This window comes from Amblyraja radiata, chromosome 18, assembly GCF_010909765.2.
Source record: "Amblyraja radiata isolate CabotCenter1 chromosome 18, sAmbRad1.1.pri, whole genome shotgun sequence".
NCBI lineage: Eukaryota > Metazoa > Chordata > Chondrichthyes > Rajiformes > Rajidae > Amblyraja > Amblyraja radiata.
This window is the reverse complement of record NC_045973.1, coordinates 34,765,090-34,783,942: the sequence shown is the minus strand read 5'-3', so window position 1 is coordinate 34,783,942 and position 18,853 is coordinate 34,765,090. Positions and strand designations below refer to the sequence as shown.

Here is an 18,853-nt window from a genome sequence, read left to right as displayed (position 1 = left end):
GTACTGACATGGATAGAAAATTGGTTGGCAAACAAGAAACTAAGAGGGATTAACGGGTCCCTTTCAGAATGGCAGGCAGTGACTAGTGGGGTACCGCAAGGCTCAGTGCTGGGACTGCAGCTATTTTCAATATACATTAATGATTTGGATGAAGGAATTAAAAGCAACATTAGCAAATTTGCAGATGACACAAAGCTGGGTGGCAGTGTGAACTGTGAGGAGGATGCTATGAGGATGCAAGCTGACTTGGACAGGTTGGGTGAGTGGGCAGATGCATGTCAGATGCAGTTTAATATGGATAAATGTGAGATTATCCACTTTGGTGACAAATCCAGGCAGGCAGATTATTATCTGAATGGTGTCAAGTTGGTAAAAGGGGAAGTAAAACGGGATCTGGGCGTCCTTGTACATCAGTCTATGAAAGTAAGCATGCAGGTACAGCAGGCAGTGAAGAAAGCGAATGGCATGTTGGCCTTTATAACAAGAGGAATCGAATATAGGAGCAAAGAGGTCCTTCTGCAGTTGTACAGAGTCCTAGAGAGACCACACCTGGAGTGTTATGTGTAGTTTTGGTCCCCTTGCTTGAGGGAGTGCAGCGTAGGTTTACAAGGTTAATTCCCGGGATGGCGGGACTGTTATATGCTGAGTGAATGGAGCAGCTGGGCTTGTACGCTTTGGAGTTTAGAAGGATGAGAGGGAATCTCATTGAAACATGTAAGATTGTTAAGGGCTTGGACACACTAGAGGCAGTAAACATGTTCCCGATGTTGGGGGAGTCCAGAACCAGGGGCCACAGTTTAAGAATAAGGTGTAAGTCATTTAGAACGGAGATGAGGAAACAGGTAGGGCTCTTAAAAATAGTGGAGTCAGGGGATATGGGGAGAAGGCAGGAACGGGGTACTGATTGGAGATGATCAGCCATGATCACATTGAATGGCAGTGTTGGCTCAAAGGGTCAAATGGCCTATTCCTGCACTTATTGTCTATTGTCTATTCATCCTTTCCTAGCCTGTCTTCAAATATGGTACCAAACTACCTTAACCACTCATCACTGTCTCCCTCAGATCCTAGTGGGATGAACTGATCAGCTCCAATGTCTATCAAGCCCTCATCTCCACCCCACCCAGAGCTTGTTCCAACCCTACGCTGGACCCCTGACCCTGCAATCACACGAAGCCTTCAATGGAGATGACAATCTTCTCTACCACCACTACCTGTCCTCCAACTACCAGCCCAGTGCAGACCCCCAACAGGGCGTACGAGTGCACCGGTCCTCACTCTTCCCCACCCCTCTGTGCCTTGCTCAACTGTTTCCTGAGCAGCACATAGAGTCACACAGCTTGGAAACAGGCCCTTCGACCCAACTTGCCCATGTTAAAGAACATGCCCCATCTACACTAGTCCCACCCCCTGTGTTGGGCCCATATCCTTCTAAACCTATTCCATCCATGTACCTGTCCAAATGTTGTGACAGTACATTATTTGACATATTGCGCTGTTCATTTAAGCGTGAACAAATCCCATGTTTGCTTGTGACTACTTCATCCATTCAGTGCACGTTTCTAAGGTGCACAACACAAACTATTTCCCACCAGTTATAAAGGCATCATTCGCTGCATGATATGTCAGACAGACCATTGGTAATTAAGTGAACATGATTATGTTTAACTTTGAACATAATAGCGCCTCAATCCCAAAATGGCCTTAGACTGGAACGTGGACATCTCGTGTTATGTGAAGCTTGCACAGGTTGCTTCTGACGGATGAAGCACTAAAGCTTTAACAAGTAAATAGCCCTGCTGGGATTGTGTCAGTGGAAATTGTCCATACAGGTCAAAATGATGCATGGTCAATGGCCAAGCCTTTGTGGACTGCTCTGAACTGAAAATGTTTCTCATGATTGGCACTTATTGAATTTACTTTAGACTTTCGAGATACAGCGTGGAAACAGACCCTTTGGCCCATCGTGTCCTCGCCAACCTGCGATCATCCCTTACGAATGTCCTACACATTCTGGACAATTTACAGAAGCCAATTATTGTACAAACCTGTGTAGGAAGGAACTGCAGATGCTGGTTTACACCGAAGATAGACGCAAAATGCTGGAGGAACTCAGCGGGCCAGGTAGCATCCACAGAGAAAAGGAATAGGTGACTTTTGGTTCAACACCCTTCTTAAGGCTCTATCCGGTCCTTTTGCCTCAATATTTCTGCTCTGTGTCCTTAATTTGGATTCAGAAAAAAGTAAAAGTGGGAGGGGGAAAGGTTTTAATAGGAACGTGAGGGGTAACTTTTTCACACGGAGGGTCGTGGGTGTATGGAACGAGCTGCTAGATGAGGTAGTTGAGGCAGGTAGTATTGTAAAGTTTAAGAAACATTTGGACAGGTGCATGGATAGCATAGATCTAGAGGGATATGGGCCAAACGCAGGTAGGTGGGACTGGTGCAGAAGGGACATGTTGTTTGTTGTGACGAGCCGAAGAGCCTATTTCCACGCTGCATGCTCTTTTATTCAGAAAAAAAAAGAAAGGAGACAAATATACTGTAAATAATTGAATACTAAACACAACAAGTATATTTGTTGCCCGAACTGGACCTTTTGTGATGAATCAGACTCCATCCACAGTGAAAATTTCTCAATGCTTTCTAATAGTTATTGTCAACCGATGTTCCTTCTGTACTACATGATATTTACTGCACTTTACCTAGACGCATTTAAGGCAGTAAATCTCCACAGACTATGGGTTGACAAAGTGCACAAGGCAAGTGAATGACTGCAGAAGATGAACAGGCATTTCATCAACAGCATACATCACTTCCAGGCGTGAGAGCAGGTGTCTTACAACGCCAGAGACCCGGGTGTGATCCTGACTACGGGTGTTTGTCTGCATGAGTTTATTTGTTCTCCCCGTGACCTCTGTCAGTTTTCTCCGGGATCTCTGCTTTCCTCTCACACTCCAAAGAGGTAGAGGTTTGTAGGTTAATTGGCTTGGTGTAATTGTAAATTTCCCCCAGCACGTGTAGGATAGTGTTAATGTGCGGGGATCGCTGGTCGGCGTGGACTCGGTGGGCCGAGGGGCCTGTTTCCGCGCTGTATCTCTGAACTAAACCAAAAAAACATCAGCAATAATACTATGCATGATTGATGAGAGCCTTGTGACTTTCTGTCTTCATGCATTGGGTATCATGTCTGTTGGGATGGAGGTAACAGATTCATTGCTAACTTTCATAAGGGACTGGGTGGTGAATACATTGCATTGGTGTGAGGCAGGAGCCGGGGAAAGAAAGCAGTTGTTTTACTTTTCGAGAGAGCCAGCTGAAAGAGACACAGTTGACTAAATCCCCTCCCTCTCTCTGGGACTGTCCTGAACACACTTCCGCAGCCACAAGTATCTTTATTGCCATATGTACTGAAACGAAAAACACAAAATTCTTGCTTGCAGCAGCAGCACAGCTGCTTGTAAACACAGTGCTCAATAGTTGATGTACATTCTGGCCTCTGGATATGGCTGCACGCCTGCCCAAGTTCGCAGCCTGAGATACCTGATCACATTGTTAAATAGCACTGTGGTCACTCACTTAAAGATACAACGATTATTCTCCAGAATTAAAATAATGCCAACCACAGTAGTTGAACTACAGCGTGTGCTTCTGTTAACCTGTACTTCCTTCCCCTCGTCTCTGCAGATATTGGGGCCAATGTGTTTGATCTGGTTAGTGAGGGGGGTTTTTGCATAATATGCCATTCATATATATTGTGGAGACTGTAAGTGATGTTGGGCTCCAATAGAAATCCTCTAGTTATTGCAATTTACCTAGACTCAACAATTGGCACAGTTGAGGTGATTTTACCAGCCTGCCCTTTTAGAGAAGACCTGTCCTTTCTATCAATGCTGACTTTAGAAATCTTTGATAAAACCCCTCAATATTGTGTTTCCTACCTTAAGAATCACACCACCATAAATGACCTTATTTTCTGGCTCAGGGAGTCAAACCAATGCCAACTGAATGTCTTGTGTAATATATGTGAGGTGCTGTGTCCAAATGTGTTCAGTATCACCCTTGCGCTTCATTTTCTATTTTAATTGTATCGTGTAACTGTTCTTACACTGTGTTATGACTGATCATATTCAATTGTGTAAGAATGTAAGGTTAATATATCTGACATTATATTTGACATGGCACGTCAACTTGCTAAAGCAGAATGGTTGCTTCATTTAAGTGAAAGTGATAGCCATTTGGTGCAATAAACCTGATAATAATCTTGGTACTTAATGCTCCATTTTTTGCAGGTTTTCCTTGGCCAGATTTTCGTCACTCTGGGAGAAATCATTGGATCTGCAGGCAGTCGTGTGGAGAGATTGCTAACGTGAGTGGTGCCGTGATATGTGGAATTTTATTTTGAATTTTTCATGCTATGATGCCTTCAATATTTTATTCGAGTTGGATGCGATTGTATTCTATTAGTTTGCTGTCTGCAGTATCTTTTCATAAAGTACCTGGGAAAAGTAATTCCCGGGAATACTGGTTATAATGTTGGTCTTGAAAATGCTGGTTAGAATGTTGGTCCCGTGCATGACGAATTTCCTCTGGAGACCAGATCTAATGAGGTTACTGGCAATACAGTTTATTGCTATGTTTGGGAATATTGTTGAGAAAGCAATGCATATTACAACTGATTATCATGTCGTGCTTCTGAATACTGGTTACAATGCATAGCCTGAGGGGTTTGATATAAATGATGCTTAAGTCAATACTGGTTGTGATATACTGCCTGAGGATAGTGAATTTGTTGCAATGCGTGTGAATATGTTTATTATGCTGTATCTCCTGTAGGCGCTAGTTTTAGAGCACTGCTTGGGAGTACTGAAATGCTGGAATAGCTAATGTACAGTATCTTCATTTCAGAATGATAGCCGGGATAAGCAAGGCAACTGACTTTAGGTTGCTGTACCTTTGCATCAGTGATGAGAAAGGGATTCTGAGAGAGGATTCCCTCTCTCCAGCTATCCAACTATGCTGCCTATCCCAATCAATCTTCTGAGAGAGGGTAGACAAAAATGCTGGGGAAACTCAGCAGGTGAGGCAGCATCTATGGAGTGAAGGAATAGGTGAAGTTTCGGGTCGAGCCTCCTTCAGACTGAAGAAGGGTATTGACCCGAAACGTCACCTATTCCTTCGCTCCATAGGTGCTGCCTCACCCGCTGAGTTTCTCCAGCATTTTTGTCTACCTTCGATTTTTCCAGCATCTGCAGTTCTTTCTTAAACAATCTTGTGAAGGAGTGTTCTCTCTCACAGAGGACTGATTGGGGATCGTCAGCATGGCTTTGTGTATGTATAATCATCAACTTGATTGAATTTTTGGAAGAGATGCTCAAGAAGATTAGCTTTTAGATTTTGTTTTAGGGATACAACGTGGGAACATGCCCTTTCACCCACCGAGTCCGCGCCGACCACCGATCACCTGTACACTAGATCTATGTTATCCCACTTTAACGTCCCACACACTAGGGGCAATTTACTGAAGTCACTTAACCGACAAACCTGTACGTTTTTGGTGTGTTGGAGAGAACTGGAGCACCTGGATAAAGCCCACATGGTCACTTGGAGTACAGGCAAACTCCACCCAGACAGCACCCGAGGTCAGGATCGAACCCGGGTCTCTGGTGATGTGAGGCTGCAGCTCTCCCAGCTGTGCCACTGTGCCGCCCAAAGTTAGACACAAAATGCTGGAGTAACTCAGTGGGTTGGGCAGCATCTCTGGTGAAAAGGAATAGGTAACGTTTCGGGTTGAGTCTGAAGAAGGATCTCGACCTGAAATGTCACCTATTCCTTTTCTCCAGGGATGCTGCCTGACCCGCTGAGTTACTCCATAATTTGTGTCTATCTTCCAGGTAAATTTTGGTCATACTCTGAACACTGATTATGTTATGGTGCCCCAGTGTAGTATAGAGTATTACCGTATCCCAGCACTTTGTGTCTAACCTCAATGTAAGAGATATGTCACAGTGCGTTTGACTTGGTCATGTTGCTGTCCCTGGAAATATAGTTATATTAACTGGCCTTCAAATGCTTATGTTACATTATCCTTGTATATTGGTTTTACTGCATCGCCTATGAATACTGTGATGTTGCAATACCTGTGTACACCAATTATGATGCAGTGGCTGCAGCCATCGACCCGGCACAGGGCACATCGACATAGCACAGACAGATACATTTGCACTTTAGACTGTTTTACTGTTTTACTGTTCTTTTTATAAATCATGTTCCTTGGGGTATCTAAATCTAAATGTTATTAGTTGTTTAAGTTATGACATCGGATGGAAGCTACATACCAAATCTCGTTGCACATATGTGCAATGACAATAAAAGATATTATTATTATTATTATTATATTATGATTAGTGTGGCTGATAATAAGAACATTAGAACTCCTTCCCCCAGAAAAAAAAATTTGCACTACGACGACTGTATGTACGTATATATATTTATTGCTCATATTTTAGGTTCGCTCTTCTGGGGAGATGCTAACTGCATTTCATTATCTCTGTACTGTACACTGCACAATGACAATAAAGTTTGAATCTGAATCTCAATCTCAATCTCAATCTGAATCTGAATCTGACCATCAGAAATGTGAAGCGCAAATTTGGCGATTTGGCTCTCGAAGCTTATCTGCCACTCGTTAAGATCATGGTTGATCTTCGACCCCAATACCTCGTTCCTGCACTATCCCCATTCCTCTTGATTGTACAGCTTCACCACCGATTTACCGGCATCCTTGGTTCCAGAGCCTTGCTGGATTAACCGTTTAGCCAGACCAACAGAGGTCACGGCCTTGGGGGGGGGGGGCGAGATGCTGGCCCGCAAAGTTGGCCTCAGAAGTCGGGTATGGGGATGGATCTCCCGGTTCCAGCCGGCTGGAGTTCCAGAGCCCCGGCCACAGACGGAAAATTCAACCCGCTGATCGGCTGAGGAAGTCCCGATGAGGTTGAGATCGGCCGCCTCTCCCAGCCTAGGCGCCACGTTTTTGGGGGGACTTCCGGGGGGATTTCAAGTGCTCTCTCGTAATTTTGTCTGGTTTAATGGAGGTGCCGGGCCACCAGTTGCAGGAAAATCGGTGGTGGTCCTGAATTTATCGACATATCACATCTTACTCATTGCTGTTTTATTTATTATTTTATTGTAATAATTTATATGTTATCAATTAATTAAACCTATCGATACTACTACCAATGTGAATATTGATTATTACGTCGTGTCTCTTTGTATTGATTATGATGAAGTGCCTGTTATAGTCATGATTCTGGTTTTAATGCATCATATAATGGCTTGAATGTTATTCAGTACTTCCAAGCAGAAAGGTCCCAGGTCTTCGAGAACTGGAGAGAAGTCAATGTTATTCCCTTGTTTAGGAATGGAAACAAGGAGAATCCAGGAAATTATACTGCAGTGAGCCTCACATCAGTGGCAGGGAAGCGATTGAAGAGGATTTGTAGGGATAGGATCTTCTTGCATTTGGAAGAGAATGAGCTAATTAGGGATGGTCAGCATGGCTTTGTCCAGAGCAGGTCACGTTTTGAAAATTTGATAGAGTTTTTTGAAGAGATGATGAGGGTAGGGCAGTGGATGTTGTCTACGTGGACTTTCGTAAGGCATTTGACAAGATTCCTCGTGGTAGGCTGATCCAGAAGATTAAGAAGCATGGGATCCGCAATGATTTGGCAGTTTTGATTTAGAACAAGTGTAGCCATAGATGACAGGATAGTGGTTCAACAGGGTTTGGTGCTGGGATCTCTGTTGTTTGTGATATATATATTTTTTAGAGACTTGGACATGAATGTAGATGGGTTGATTAGTACGTTTACTGATCACACAAACATTATTGGAGTTTCAGACAGTGAAAAAGGCCAGCAATGGATATAGATCTTTGATCAATGTAGGTCTATATAGGTCTAAATGATATGGATGGAGAAATGTCAGAATCTGTTTCCTTGGGTAGAAAAGTCAAAGACTAGAGGGCATAGCTTTAAGGTGAGAGAGAGTAAGTTTAAAGGAACTGTGCAGGACAGGTTTTTCACACAGAGAGGGGTGGGTGTCTGGAACATGCTGCCAGGAGTGGTGGTGGAAACAGATATGAGAGTAGCATTTGAGGGTCTATTAGAAAGGCACGTGAATATACATGGAATGGAAGAATATGGAGCATGTGGAGGTAGAAAACATTAGTTCAAATTGGTATCATGCTCAGCACGGATGTGACAAGCCAAAAGGTCTGTTTTCCTGTGCTGTACTTTTCTATTTTCTTTCTAAACCATAACCACTATCCCCACATTGCTTGGGGATGCTGGTTATGCCGGAATGGTTGGGATACTAGATATTGTGCAAGCGCTGTGAGTCCTTTTAATGATGCAGTGCCTCTGAATCCTGTTTAACCTCCAAATGGAAGATGTTCATTATGCTGCAGTGTGTAGCAATACTGCATTTATTGCAGTGTATGTGGGGATACTGCATATGTTGCAGTGTCTTTGCATACTAGTTATGTTGCAACGTGTGGGGATACTGCAGAGAGAGTTATAGAGTCATACACAGAGTGATACAGTGTGGAACCAGGCCCTTCGACCCATCTTGCCCACACCAGCTAACAATGTTTCAGCTACACTAGTCCCACTTGATTGCGCTTGGTCCATATCCATGCAAACCTGTCCTATCCATGTACCTGACTAACTGTTTCTTAAACGATGGGATAGTCCCAGCCTCAACTACCTCCTCTGGCATCTTGTCCCATACACCCACCACCCTTTGTGTGAAAAAGTTACGCCTCGGATTCCTATTAAATCTTTTCCCCTTCACCCTGAGCCTATGTCCTCTGGTCCTCGACTCCCCTACTCTGGGCAAGAGACTCTATGTATCTACCCAATCTATTCCTCTCATCATTTTGTACACCTCTATAAGATCCCCCCCTCATCTTCCTGCGCTCCATGGAATAGAGACCCAGCCTACTCAACCTCTCCCCGGCAACATCCTCGTAAATCTTTTCTGAACCCTTTCAAGCTTGACAATATCTTTCCTATAACATGGTGCCCAGAACTGAACACAATATTCTAAATGCGGTCTCACCAACATATTATACAACTGCAACATGACCTCCCAACGTCTATACTCAATACTCTGACTGATGAAGGCTAAAGTGCCAAAAGCCTTTTTGACCACCTTGTCTACCTGCGACTCAACCTTCAAGGAACCATGCACCTGTATTCCTATATCCCTCTGCTCCACAACACTAACCAGAGGCCTACCATTTAATGTGCAGCTCCTGCTCTTATTCAACGTCCCAAAATGCAATGCCTCACACATCTCTGTATTAAATTCCATCAACCATTCCTCCGCCCACCTGACCAATCGATCCAGATCCTGCTGCAATCGTTCACAACCATCTTCACTATCTGCAAAACCAATATATTGCAGTATCTGTGCATTCTGGTTATGTTGCAATGTGTGGGGATATGTAACAGTGTGTGCGGATACTAGTTATGTTGCAGTGTCCAGTACTACTGGCGATGTGGCTTCACCCAGTATCCAGGTTACAATGCAGCACCTTTGAATATTAGTTTTGATGCAAAGCATCGGGATATTACATTGAATGAATTACTATTATACCATGTCTGGGAATGCTGATTTACTGCAACTTTGTGCATATACGGTACAAGGCTGGTTGGGAATGCTGATCATAACATTGCTCCTTTGGTTATAATGACATTGGGACCTGGATTTTAGACACGGCCTTGGTATACTGGATATGAGGAGTGTGTATTTAGTACTGGTGATGATGCATGTCTGGGCTTCACTGTTGATGGCACTGAGACTGGAATTCTTGTTGTGGTGCCGTGCTGTAAAATACTGTAGTCTCTGTACATATTATTATTATTATTATTATTATTATTATTATTATTATTATTATTATTATTATTATTATTATTATTATTATTATTATTATTATTATTGCAATGATTGGGACACTGTCTGTAATGCCGTGCTTGGGAGTGTAATGTAGTACCTGTGAATGCTGGCAAAAATGCACTGGAGTGATGCCAGCTTTGATGCACTACTGAGACATATTAGTTATAATGCAATTTTAGCTACGATGCTTTGCCTGGGAATACCAGATGCCAGGCTGTGTTCGGGAATGCTGTTTTTATTGCAGTGTCTGGGAATCCATTGGAATGTTGGTGGTGGCAATGTCTGAAGAGGGGTCTCGACCTGAAATATCACCTATTCCTTTTCTGTAGATGCCGCCTGACCCGCTGAGCTACTCCAGCATTTTGTGTCAATCTTCATTGTAAACCAGCATCTGCAGTTCCTTCCTATACATACGTGCTGTGATGTAGTGTATGGGACTGCATGGACAATGGTGTGCCTTTAAATGTTGGTGTGCCTGGGAAAATTGGGTATCTCATAATATCTGGAAATAACATTTCAGATTGTGTGCCTGAAAAACCTGTTTGTAATGAAGTTCATGGTTATCATTCTGGGGGGACTGAGACCAGTTCCTGAGAACTTTCCTGCTGTTACAATTCCTGGGAAGACTGGCTATGGATTATTTTCCTGGAATTCTGGTTACATATTGCAATTCCTAGGAATGGTGATGGTTATCGATTGATTCAAAGAACAACAGTTCCATTTGTGACATTGTTACTTTCGAGGAATATTGAGGATGCAATTGAAGGTGAAAAAATCGGGAGAGTTGCTGCCTTACAGCACCAGAGACTCGGGTTCGATCCTGACCACTGGTGCTGTCGGTAGGGAGTTTGCATATTACAATACAACAATACAATTTATTGTCATTTGAGCCTCAGTGAGGCTCAAACGAAATTCTGTTTCCACAGCCATACAAACAAAGACAATTTCCTAGACATACACACAATTTAATTCACACAAACATCCATCACAGTGGACCCACTGTGATGGAAGGCAAAGTCTTTTCTCTCCCCTGTTCTCCATGTCTCTCCCGATGTCCAAGCCCCAGGCGGGCGATGATAAGTCCCACGGCCATTTTAGGCCGTGCCGGGCGATTTACGGCCCCGCTCCCGGTCTAAATGTCACAAAGTTGGAGCCCCCGGCGGGCGCTGGAATATCCCACGGCCATGAAGCCGTGCTGGGCGATGTACGACCCCGCTCCAGGTCGTTCCAACCCCGCGACACGGGCTGGAGAAGTCGCGTTGCGGGAGCTCCGGGAAGCGGTCTCTCTCTCCCCCCGGACCCGTGAGCTCCCGATGTCCCAGTCGACCGGACTTGCGGCTGCGTTGCTGGAGCCTCCGAGCCCCAGGAGTCGAGTCGCAGCAGCGAGTCACCACCGCTCCCCACGCTCCGAGGCCGGCCAGCCCCACGATGGTGAGTAGTCCGCAGCTCCGCAGTCTCCCGAGCCCCCGGGTCGTTCAGGTTGGAGGCCGCTCCACGGTGCTAGGCCCCAACGACAACGGAGACCCGACAGGGAAAAGGTCGGGTCTCCCGGACAGGGAAGAGATTTTAAACGATTTCCCCCTCCCCCCCCCCGCCCCCCACATATACACATTTAAAACTAGTATTAAAAAAACACCAACACTACATTTAACTAGACAAAAAATAAAAAAAGACAGACAGGCTGTAGGGGCCGCTGCAACGGGTGAGTCGCGCCGCCAACCAATTCTCCCTGTGACCACGTGGATTTTCTCCGGGTGCTCCGGTTTCCCCCCACATTCCAAAGATGTGCAGGTTTGTCGGTTAATTGACTTTTGTAAATTGTCCCTAGTGTGTGGGATAGAATGAATGTGCGGGTGATCATTGGTCGGCGTGGACTCGGTGTGCGGAAGGGCCTGTTTTCACGCTGTATCGCTGAACTAAACTAAACTAAACTTGGCAAGCCCTGACACTCAACACTACACAATTTGCATTAGAACACTTCCCTTTTTTGCTTCCTAGTCCCAACAGCGGCTGATCAAATGAATATCAAAAATCTGGAGATGCTGCAAATCTGAAATAAAAACAAAAAATGCTGGAAATTCTCAGCAAGTCAGGCAGCATCTATGGGGGGAAAAACAGGTAATGTTTCAGGGATGTAAACTGTTTTTCTCTCAAGATTAGATCAGACCGAGATCACATGAAGCTCACAGAGTAAACAGTATACATACAGTAATGATAAATACAACAATAAACAGAGGAATATGCAACATTGTAGTGCAAGAGCTAAATAATGCAAAATAATGTTAAATTACAATATCAGAATAACTGAATATGGTTGAGTTAAGCGTAGGAATATGTGTAGGAATAATATAATAATAATAATAATATCTTTTATTGTCATTACACATCAGTGCAACGAGATTTAGTATGCAGCTTCCAACCGATGTAAAAGAAAAGTAAAATAAATAAATAAGCTGTGTGACGTGACCATCCGAGGGAGACAGTCCAGGGGGGGCGGGGGGCACTCAAAAGGGCCGGTTCAGAGCCGCTATAGCTCTGGGAATAAAGCTGTTTCTGAGTCTGGAGGTTCGGGCGTAGAAGGCCTTGTAACGTCTGCCGGAGGGAAGTAGTTCGAACAGTCCGTTACAAGGGTGTGAGGAGTCTTTATGGATGCTGACGGCCTTCCTGAGGCATCGTGTGTGGTAGATGCCCTCCAAGGCTGGTAGCTGTGTCCCAATAATCCTCTGCGCTCTATGGACGACGCGCTGAAGAGCTCTCCTCTCCGCCTCCGTGCAGCTGAGATACCACACAGAGATGCCATACGTTAATATGCTCTCTGTGGTGCAGCGGTAGAACGTTGTCAGCAGCTGTTGGGGCAGACCAGTCTTTTTTAATGTCCTCAGGAAGAACAGTCGTTGCTGTGCCTTCTTGACCAGCTTGATCAGGTGTTGGTGGACCATGTGAGGTCCTCTGAAATGTGAGTGCCCAGAAACTTAAAGTTGGACTCTCTCCACACTTTCCCCGTAAATGGAGATTGGGGCGTATTCTCCATTATGGGACCTCCTGAAGTCAATAATCAGCTCCTTGGTCTTGGAGGTGTTTAGTGACAAGTTGTTACGTGCGCACCAGTCCGCCAGGTTCTGCACCTCCGCTCTGTATTTTGTTTCATCACCAAGGAACTGCAGATGTTGGTTTACACCGAAGGTAGACACAAAATGATGAGGTAACTCAGCGGGACAGGCTGTAACTCTGGAGAAAAGGAATTGGTGACGTTTTGTAGCAGGACCTCAGAAATGGGTTATGAAAGAGATGATTGGTTTAGCAGTTGGTTAGCAGTGGAGAAGAAGCTGTTCTTTATTATGGATGTCCGAGTCTTTAAACTCTTATCCTATAAGATAAATAGAAGAGAAAAGTGAATGGGCTGGATGACTAGTATCCTTGATGATATTTCCAGCATTCCTGATGCAATGCACCATGACGTTAGACTGGATGGTCCAGAGCAGACCAGTTGTCACACCTGGCTGAGATGCATCCTGGCGGAATACTTTCTCTAGCACATCTGCAGAAGTCCGCGAGACTCCTCATGGACATGTTGATCTCTGATGCCTAACAAGTAAATATGCTGATGTGCATTCTTGATCACTGCATCAGCATGAAGGTACCAGGTTAGGTTGCTGCGAATATGGATGCCAACAAACTTGAAACTTGTGGCCATCGCTACAGGAGTTCCTTTGATAAGGACAGGGTTGTGATCACCCCCTTGCTTTCGTAGGTCAGCATCAAACTCTTTATCTGGCTGAAGTTAAGAGCGAGTTTTTTTTATCCTGATAACATAACACCAGATTCTCAATCTCTTTCCTATACTTCATCTCATTGTTGTTGTAGATTTAGCTGACCACAAGGGCCAGAGTATTTTTTGTATCTACAGTTTCTCTGTTGCTGAAACACTATTTTATGTTCTGTTTCTTTTTCTCTCTTGCTCTACCATGATGCACTTATGTAGAGTGTGATTTGCCTGGATAACAGACAAAAACAAAAGCTTTTATACAATGGCTCTGCCCAAGACCGCAAGAGATTGCAGAGAGTTGTGGGTGCAGCCCAATCCATCACATAGACTAGCCTCCCCCTCATCAGCTCAATCTTCACTTAATACTGCCTCAATAAGAAGCTAGCATTATCAAAGGATACTTGCACTCAGCTGATTCCCTCTTCCCCTATCCCCCCACTCCCATTGAGCAGAAGAGAGAAACGCTTAAAAGGACTTACCATAATTTAGGAACAGCATTATCAAACTTTTGACTGGATCTCTCATAGCTTGTGTGAGCCTTGATCTCACTATCTACCTCGTTATAACCCATGCATTTTTTTTTTAAATCTGCACTTTCTTTGCAGCTGTAACGCTATAATACCGTAGCACTATATTCTGCATTCTAATTATTTTGCTCTTTTGCAAAATAATTTTGCAATACCAGCTGTGCTTATGTATTGTTTGATTGTAAAGAAATAAGAAATAGAAACAGAACTAGCCATTCGCCCCCTCTGTGCTTTTTACCTATTTAATAAGATCAAGGCTGTTCTTTTACCTCGCTATCCCACTCGAACCTATACTCCTTGATTATATCAGTACTATCGACAAATCTGTGGATCCCTATCATAAATAGACTGAATGAATGAATGAATGTCTATTGGCCAAGTATTCACATACAAGGAATTTGCCCTGGTGCTCTGCCCGCAAGTAACAACGTGGCATAGTGACAGTTAATAATGATACATAAAACATTAAACATTAATAATAAAACATTATTGATAAACATGTGAATTAAATGAAATACCAGAGCAAAAGGAGGCTGCAGATTTTTGGTTATTGAGTAGAGCTACTACTCGCGGAAAAAAAGCTGTTTTTATGTCTGGCTGTGGCAGCTTTGCCAGTCCGGAGTCGCCTTCCAGAGGGACGTGATTCAAAGAGTTTGTGGCCAGCGTGGGAGGGGTCAGAGATGATCTTACCCGCTCACTTCCTGGCCCTTGCAGTGTACAGTTCGTCAATGGACGGAAGGTTGCAGCCAATAACCTTCTCAGCTGATCGGACGATTCGTTGCAGCCTCCTGATGTCGTGCTCGGTGGCTGAGCCACACCCGACCATGATGGAGAAGGTGAGGACAGAATTTACGATGGCAGTATAGAATTGGACCACCATTGCCTGTGGCAGATTGTGCTTCCTCAGCTGCCGCAGGAAGTACATCCTCTGTTGTGCCTTTTTGACTGTGGAGTCGATGGTAGACCCCACTTAAGGTCCTTGGAGATGATGGTTCCCAGGAACTTAAAATACTCCACAGATGTGACTGTGAGTGGGGTGAGGGGAGTGGGAGCTCTCCTAAAGTCTACAATCAATTCCATTGTCTTAAGAGCATTGAGGTCCAGGTTGTTGCGATGGCACCAGGACACCAGCTGTGTCACTTCCTGCCTGTAGGCAGATTCCTCCCCATCCTGGATCAGTCCAATCAGGGTTGTGCCATCCTGAGTGACTAAACCTCCACAATGTAAAGAATTCCAAAGATTCACCGCCAGATAGGTAGTGAAATATCTTCTCATCTTTGTCCAGAATGTACAACACTTTATTTTGAGACCATGACTCCTGGGTCTAGATACCCCAGCTATGGAAAACAATGACTCCACAGGGGTGGCACAGTGGCGTAACGGTAATGTTGCTGCCTTACAGCATCAGAAACCCGGGTTCGATCCTGACTACGGGTGCTGTGTGTACGGAGTTTGTATGTTCTTCCTATGACCGCGTGGGTTTTCCCCGGGTGCTCCGGTATCCACCCACACTCCAAAGGCATACAGGTTTGTAGGTTAATTGCCTTTGATAAAAATTGTAAATTGATCCTAGTGTTTAGGGTAGTGCTGGTGTATGGAGTGATCGCTCGTCGGCGCGGAATTGGGCCGAACAGCCTGTTTCCGTGCTGTATCTCTGAAGTCTAAAGTCTAAAGTAAATCTAACCTGTCAAATGTCATATGGCTTTTTCTGATTCTCCTAAACATAAGGGAATATAAACCTAGTCTGCAGAATCTCTCTTCATAAAACAAAGCTGCCATTCCAGGAATCAGTCTTGTCTACATTCTCTTTATGGCAGATTTATCCTCCTAAGGTGACAAGACTAGACCTGTACACAATATTCCAGATGCAGTCTCACCAGGGGGCTGTATAATTGCAGCACAATGTCTCAGCTCATGTACTAGGATCCTCTTGCTGAATAAGGAAACATACTCCTTGCCCACATAATCACTTGCTGAACCAACATGTTCAGTGATTTTAGTAATTAATGTGCAAGGTCACCTAGCTCCAGTGATCAGCAACACCTTCAGTCTCTCACCAATAAAGAATTAACATGAGTTTGTACTTTCTCCCTGTGAACGTGTGGGATTTTTCCAGGAGCTCTGCTTTCCTCCCACATACCAAAGATGTGCAGACTTGTAGGTTAACTGGCTCCTGTAAATTGCACCTAGTATGTAGGATAGAACTATTGCACGGATGATGGTTGGTCGGCGTGGACTCCGCAAATTACCAAACCTTTCTGGATTTATTTCCGCCACAGTGAATGATCTCACATTTTTCCACATTATCCTCCATCAGCCATGTCCCTGGTCCTTCACATTGCTTATCTCTATCTCCTCAGGTTTCTCTGCGCCTCCCCACAGCTCGCACATGGTATCACCAGCAAACTGAGAGATAATCACACTTGAGTTTCGTTTAGTTTAGAGATTGATCCCTGGGATGGCGGGACTGCCATATGAGGAAAGATTGAAAAGACTAGGCTTGTATTCACTGGAGTTTAGACGGATGAGGGGGATCTTATAGAAACATATAAAATTATAAAAGGACTGGACAAGCTAGATGCAGGAAAAATGTTCCCAATGTTGGGCGAGTCCAGAACCAGGGGCCACAGTCTAAGAATAAAGGGGAGGCCATTTAAGACTGAGGTGAGAAAAAACTTTTTCACCCAGAGAGTTGTGAATTTGTGGAATTCCCTGCCACTGAGGGCAGTGGAGGCCAAATTACTGGATGGATTTAAATAGATAGTTAGATAGAGCTCTAGGGGCTAGTGGAATCAAGGGATATGGGGAGAAGGCAGGCATGGGTTATTGATTGGGGACGATCAGCCATGATTACAATGAATGGCGGTGCTGGCTCGAAGGGCCGAATGGCCTCCTCCTATGTTTTCTATGTTTCTATGTTTCTATACAGAGTGGAACCAGGCCCTTTTGCCCTCCGAGTCCACGCCGACCAGCAATCACCCGTATACTAGTCCTATCCTACATATTCGGCACAATTTACAGAAGCCAATTAACCTACAAAACTGCACGTCTTTGGAGTGTGGGAGGAAACCAGTGCACCCGAAGAAAAACCATGTGGTCACTGTGAGAATGCACAGTACAAACTCCTTATGCCCCTGTCCCACTTAGGAAACCTGAACGGAAACCTCTGGAGACTTTGCGCCCCACCCAAGGTTTCCAAGCGGTTCCCGGAGGTTTTTGTCAGTCTCCCTACCTGCTTCCACTACCTGCAACCTCCGGCAACCACCTGCAACCTCCGGGAACCGCACGGAAACCTTGGGTGGGGCGCAAAGTCTACAGAGGTTTCCGTTCAGGTTTCCTAAGTGGGACAGGGGCATTATAGGCAGCACCCATGGTCAGGATCAAACCCGGATCTCTAAGGCAGCAATTCTAGCGCTGCACCACCATATCACCTCCCAGTCACCAGTTAGGAGTTATTTATATGCCGCTCTAAGGATTCGTAATATGGTGTGGCCTCATTCAGGACATTAGAAATACACATTACAGGAATAATGGAAGACTTTAAAGCTATATGTAAACAGGACATATTAATAATACTGCAGTGGCACGCTGCAGCCTGCTTGATTTATTATTTCAAAAGAGCATAAGGTCAAACAATAATTCAGCAGTTACTATCTTAAATGCTGCTCTCGACTACGTTTGCGAATGCATGACACTCAGTTCTCTTTACTGTGAGGTGGAGCTTCTGAATACCTTGATCATAGTCAGCTCTAGACAAAGCTTATAGTCAAGATATCTTACTGACACAGTAAAGCACCTATAATTCTTCTCCTGTAGTGGTGATAACTACTATTAAGATTCATCCTAGTCTACCTCCTTGTTCCGAAAGAATTCATCAACAATCTTCCTTCCATCGTGTAGTGAGAAGATGAGCTGATTGATGATGAGTCCCAGCAAATGATGTTCTCGATTCCCTTACTCTGGGCAAGAAACACTATGCATCGACCTGATCTATTCCTCTCGTGACGTTACACACCTATATAGGATCACCCCTCATCCTCCTGCACTCAAGGCATTGGTCACTCATTCACACTGCACACTCGGGGCAAAATGCAGAGGCCAATTAATGCACAAAGCCACATGTCTTTGGCGTGTGGGAGGAAACCGGAGTACCAGGAGGAAGCCAACGCAGTCACAGGGGGAACGTGCAAACTCCACACAGACAGCACCCGAGGTCAGGATCTCTGGTACCTTTCATGTACCACGTCTTGTACCTTTCGCAGCTTGAAGTCGTGTATTTTCACCACTGAAAGCTCTTCATAGCTTGTGAAGTACTCGTGAAGTGTTATAATTTTGAAAGCACAATAGCTGATCTGCGTTCAAGCAATTCCCCACAAAGTTGTTCAAAGTGACACACGGGTTAAGTGAGGGTTAAACGTTGGTCATGGCTAACTCCCGTATGGGCCTGTCCCACAGGCGATTTTTCAGGCGACTGCCGGCGACTATCAGAGTGGAGCAAACACACACACATCGCTTTCTTCGCCAGCCTGTTATGCAGGCGGGGTCAGGGCAAGCAGGGGGAGAGCTGTCTGAGTGAAATTCACACGGTGCAAAGCCAAGTT

The 18,853-nt window shown here is 44.7% G+C and overlaps 1 protein-coding gene across 2 annotated transcripts in view; it reads left to right on the top strand.

Annotated features, from left to right (window-relative positions):
• cpne9 (copine family member 9) overlaps positions 1–18,853 on the top strand; it is a 385,757-nt gene that overhangs the window by 191,422 nt on the left and 175,482 nt on the right. For both annotated transcript variants that reach the window (XM_033037106.1, XM_033037105.1), the window contains one exon: positions 4,292–4,368. In XM_033037106.1, the coding sequence (XP_032892997.1) occupies positions 4,292–4,368 (77 nt within the window). The remainder of the gene's footprint in view (positions 1–4,291; positions 4,369–18,853) is intronic.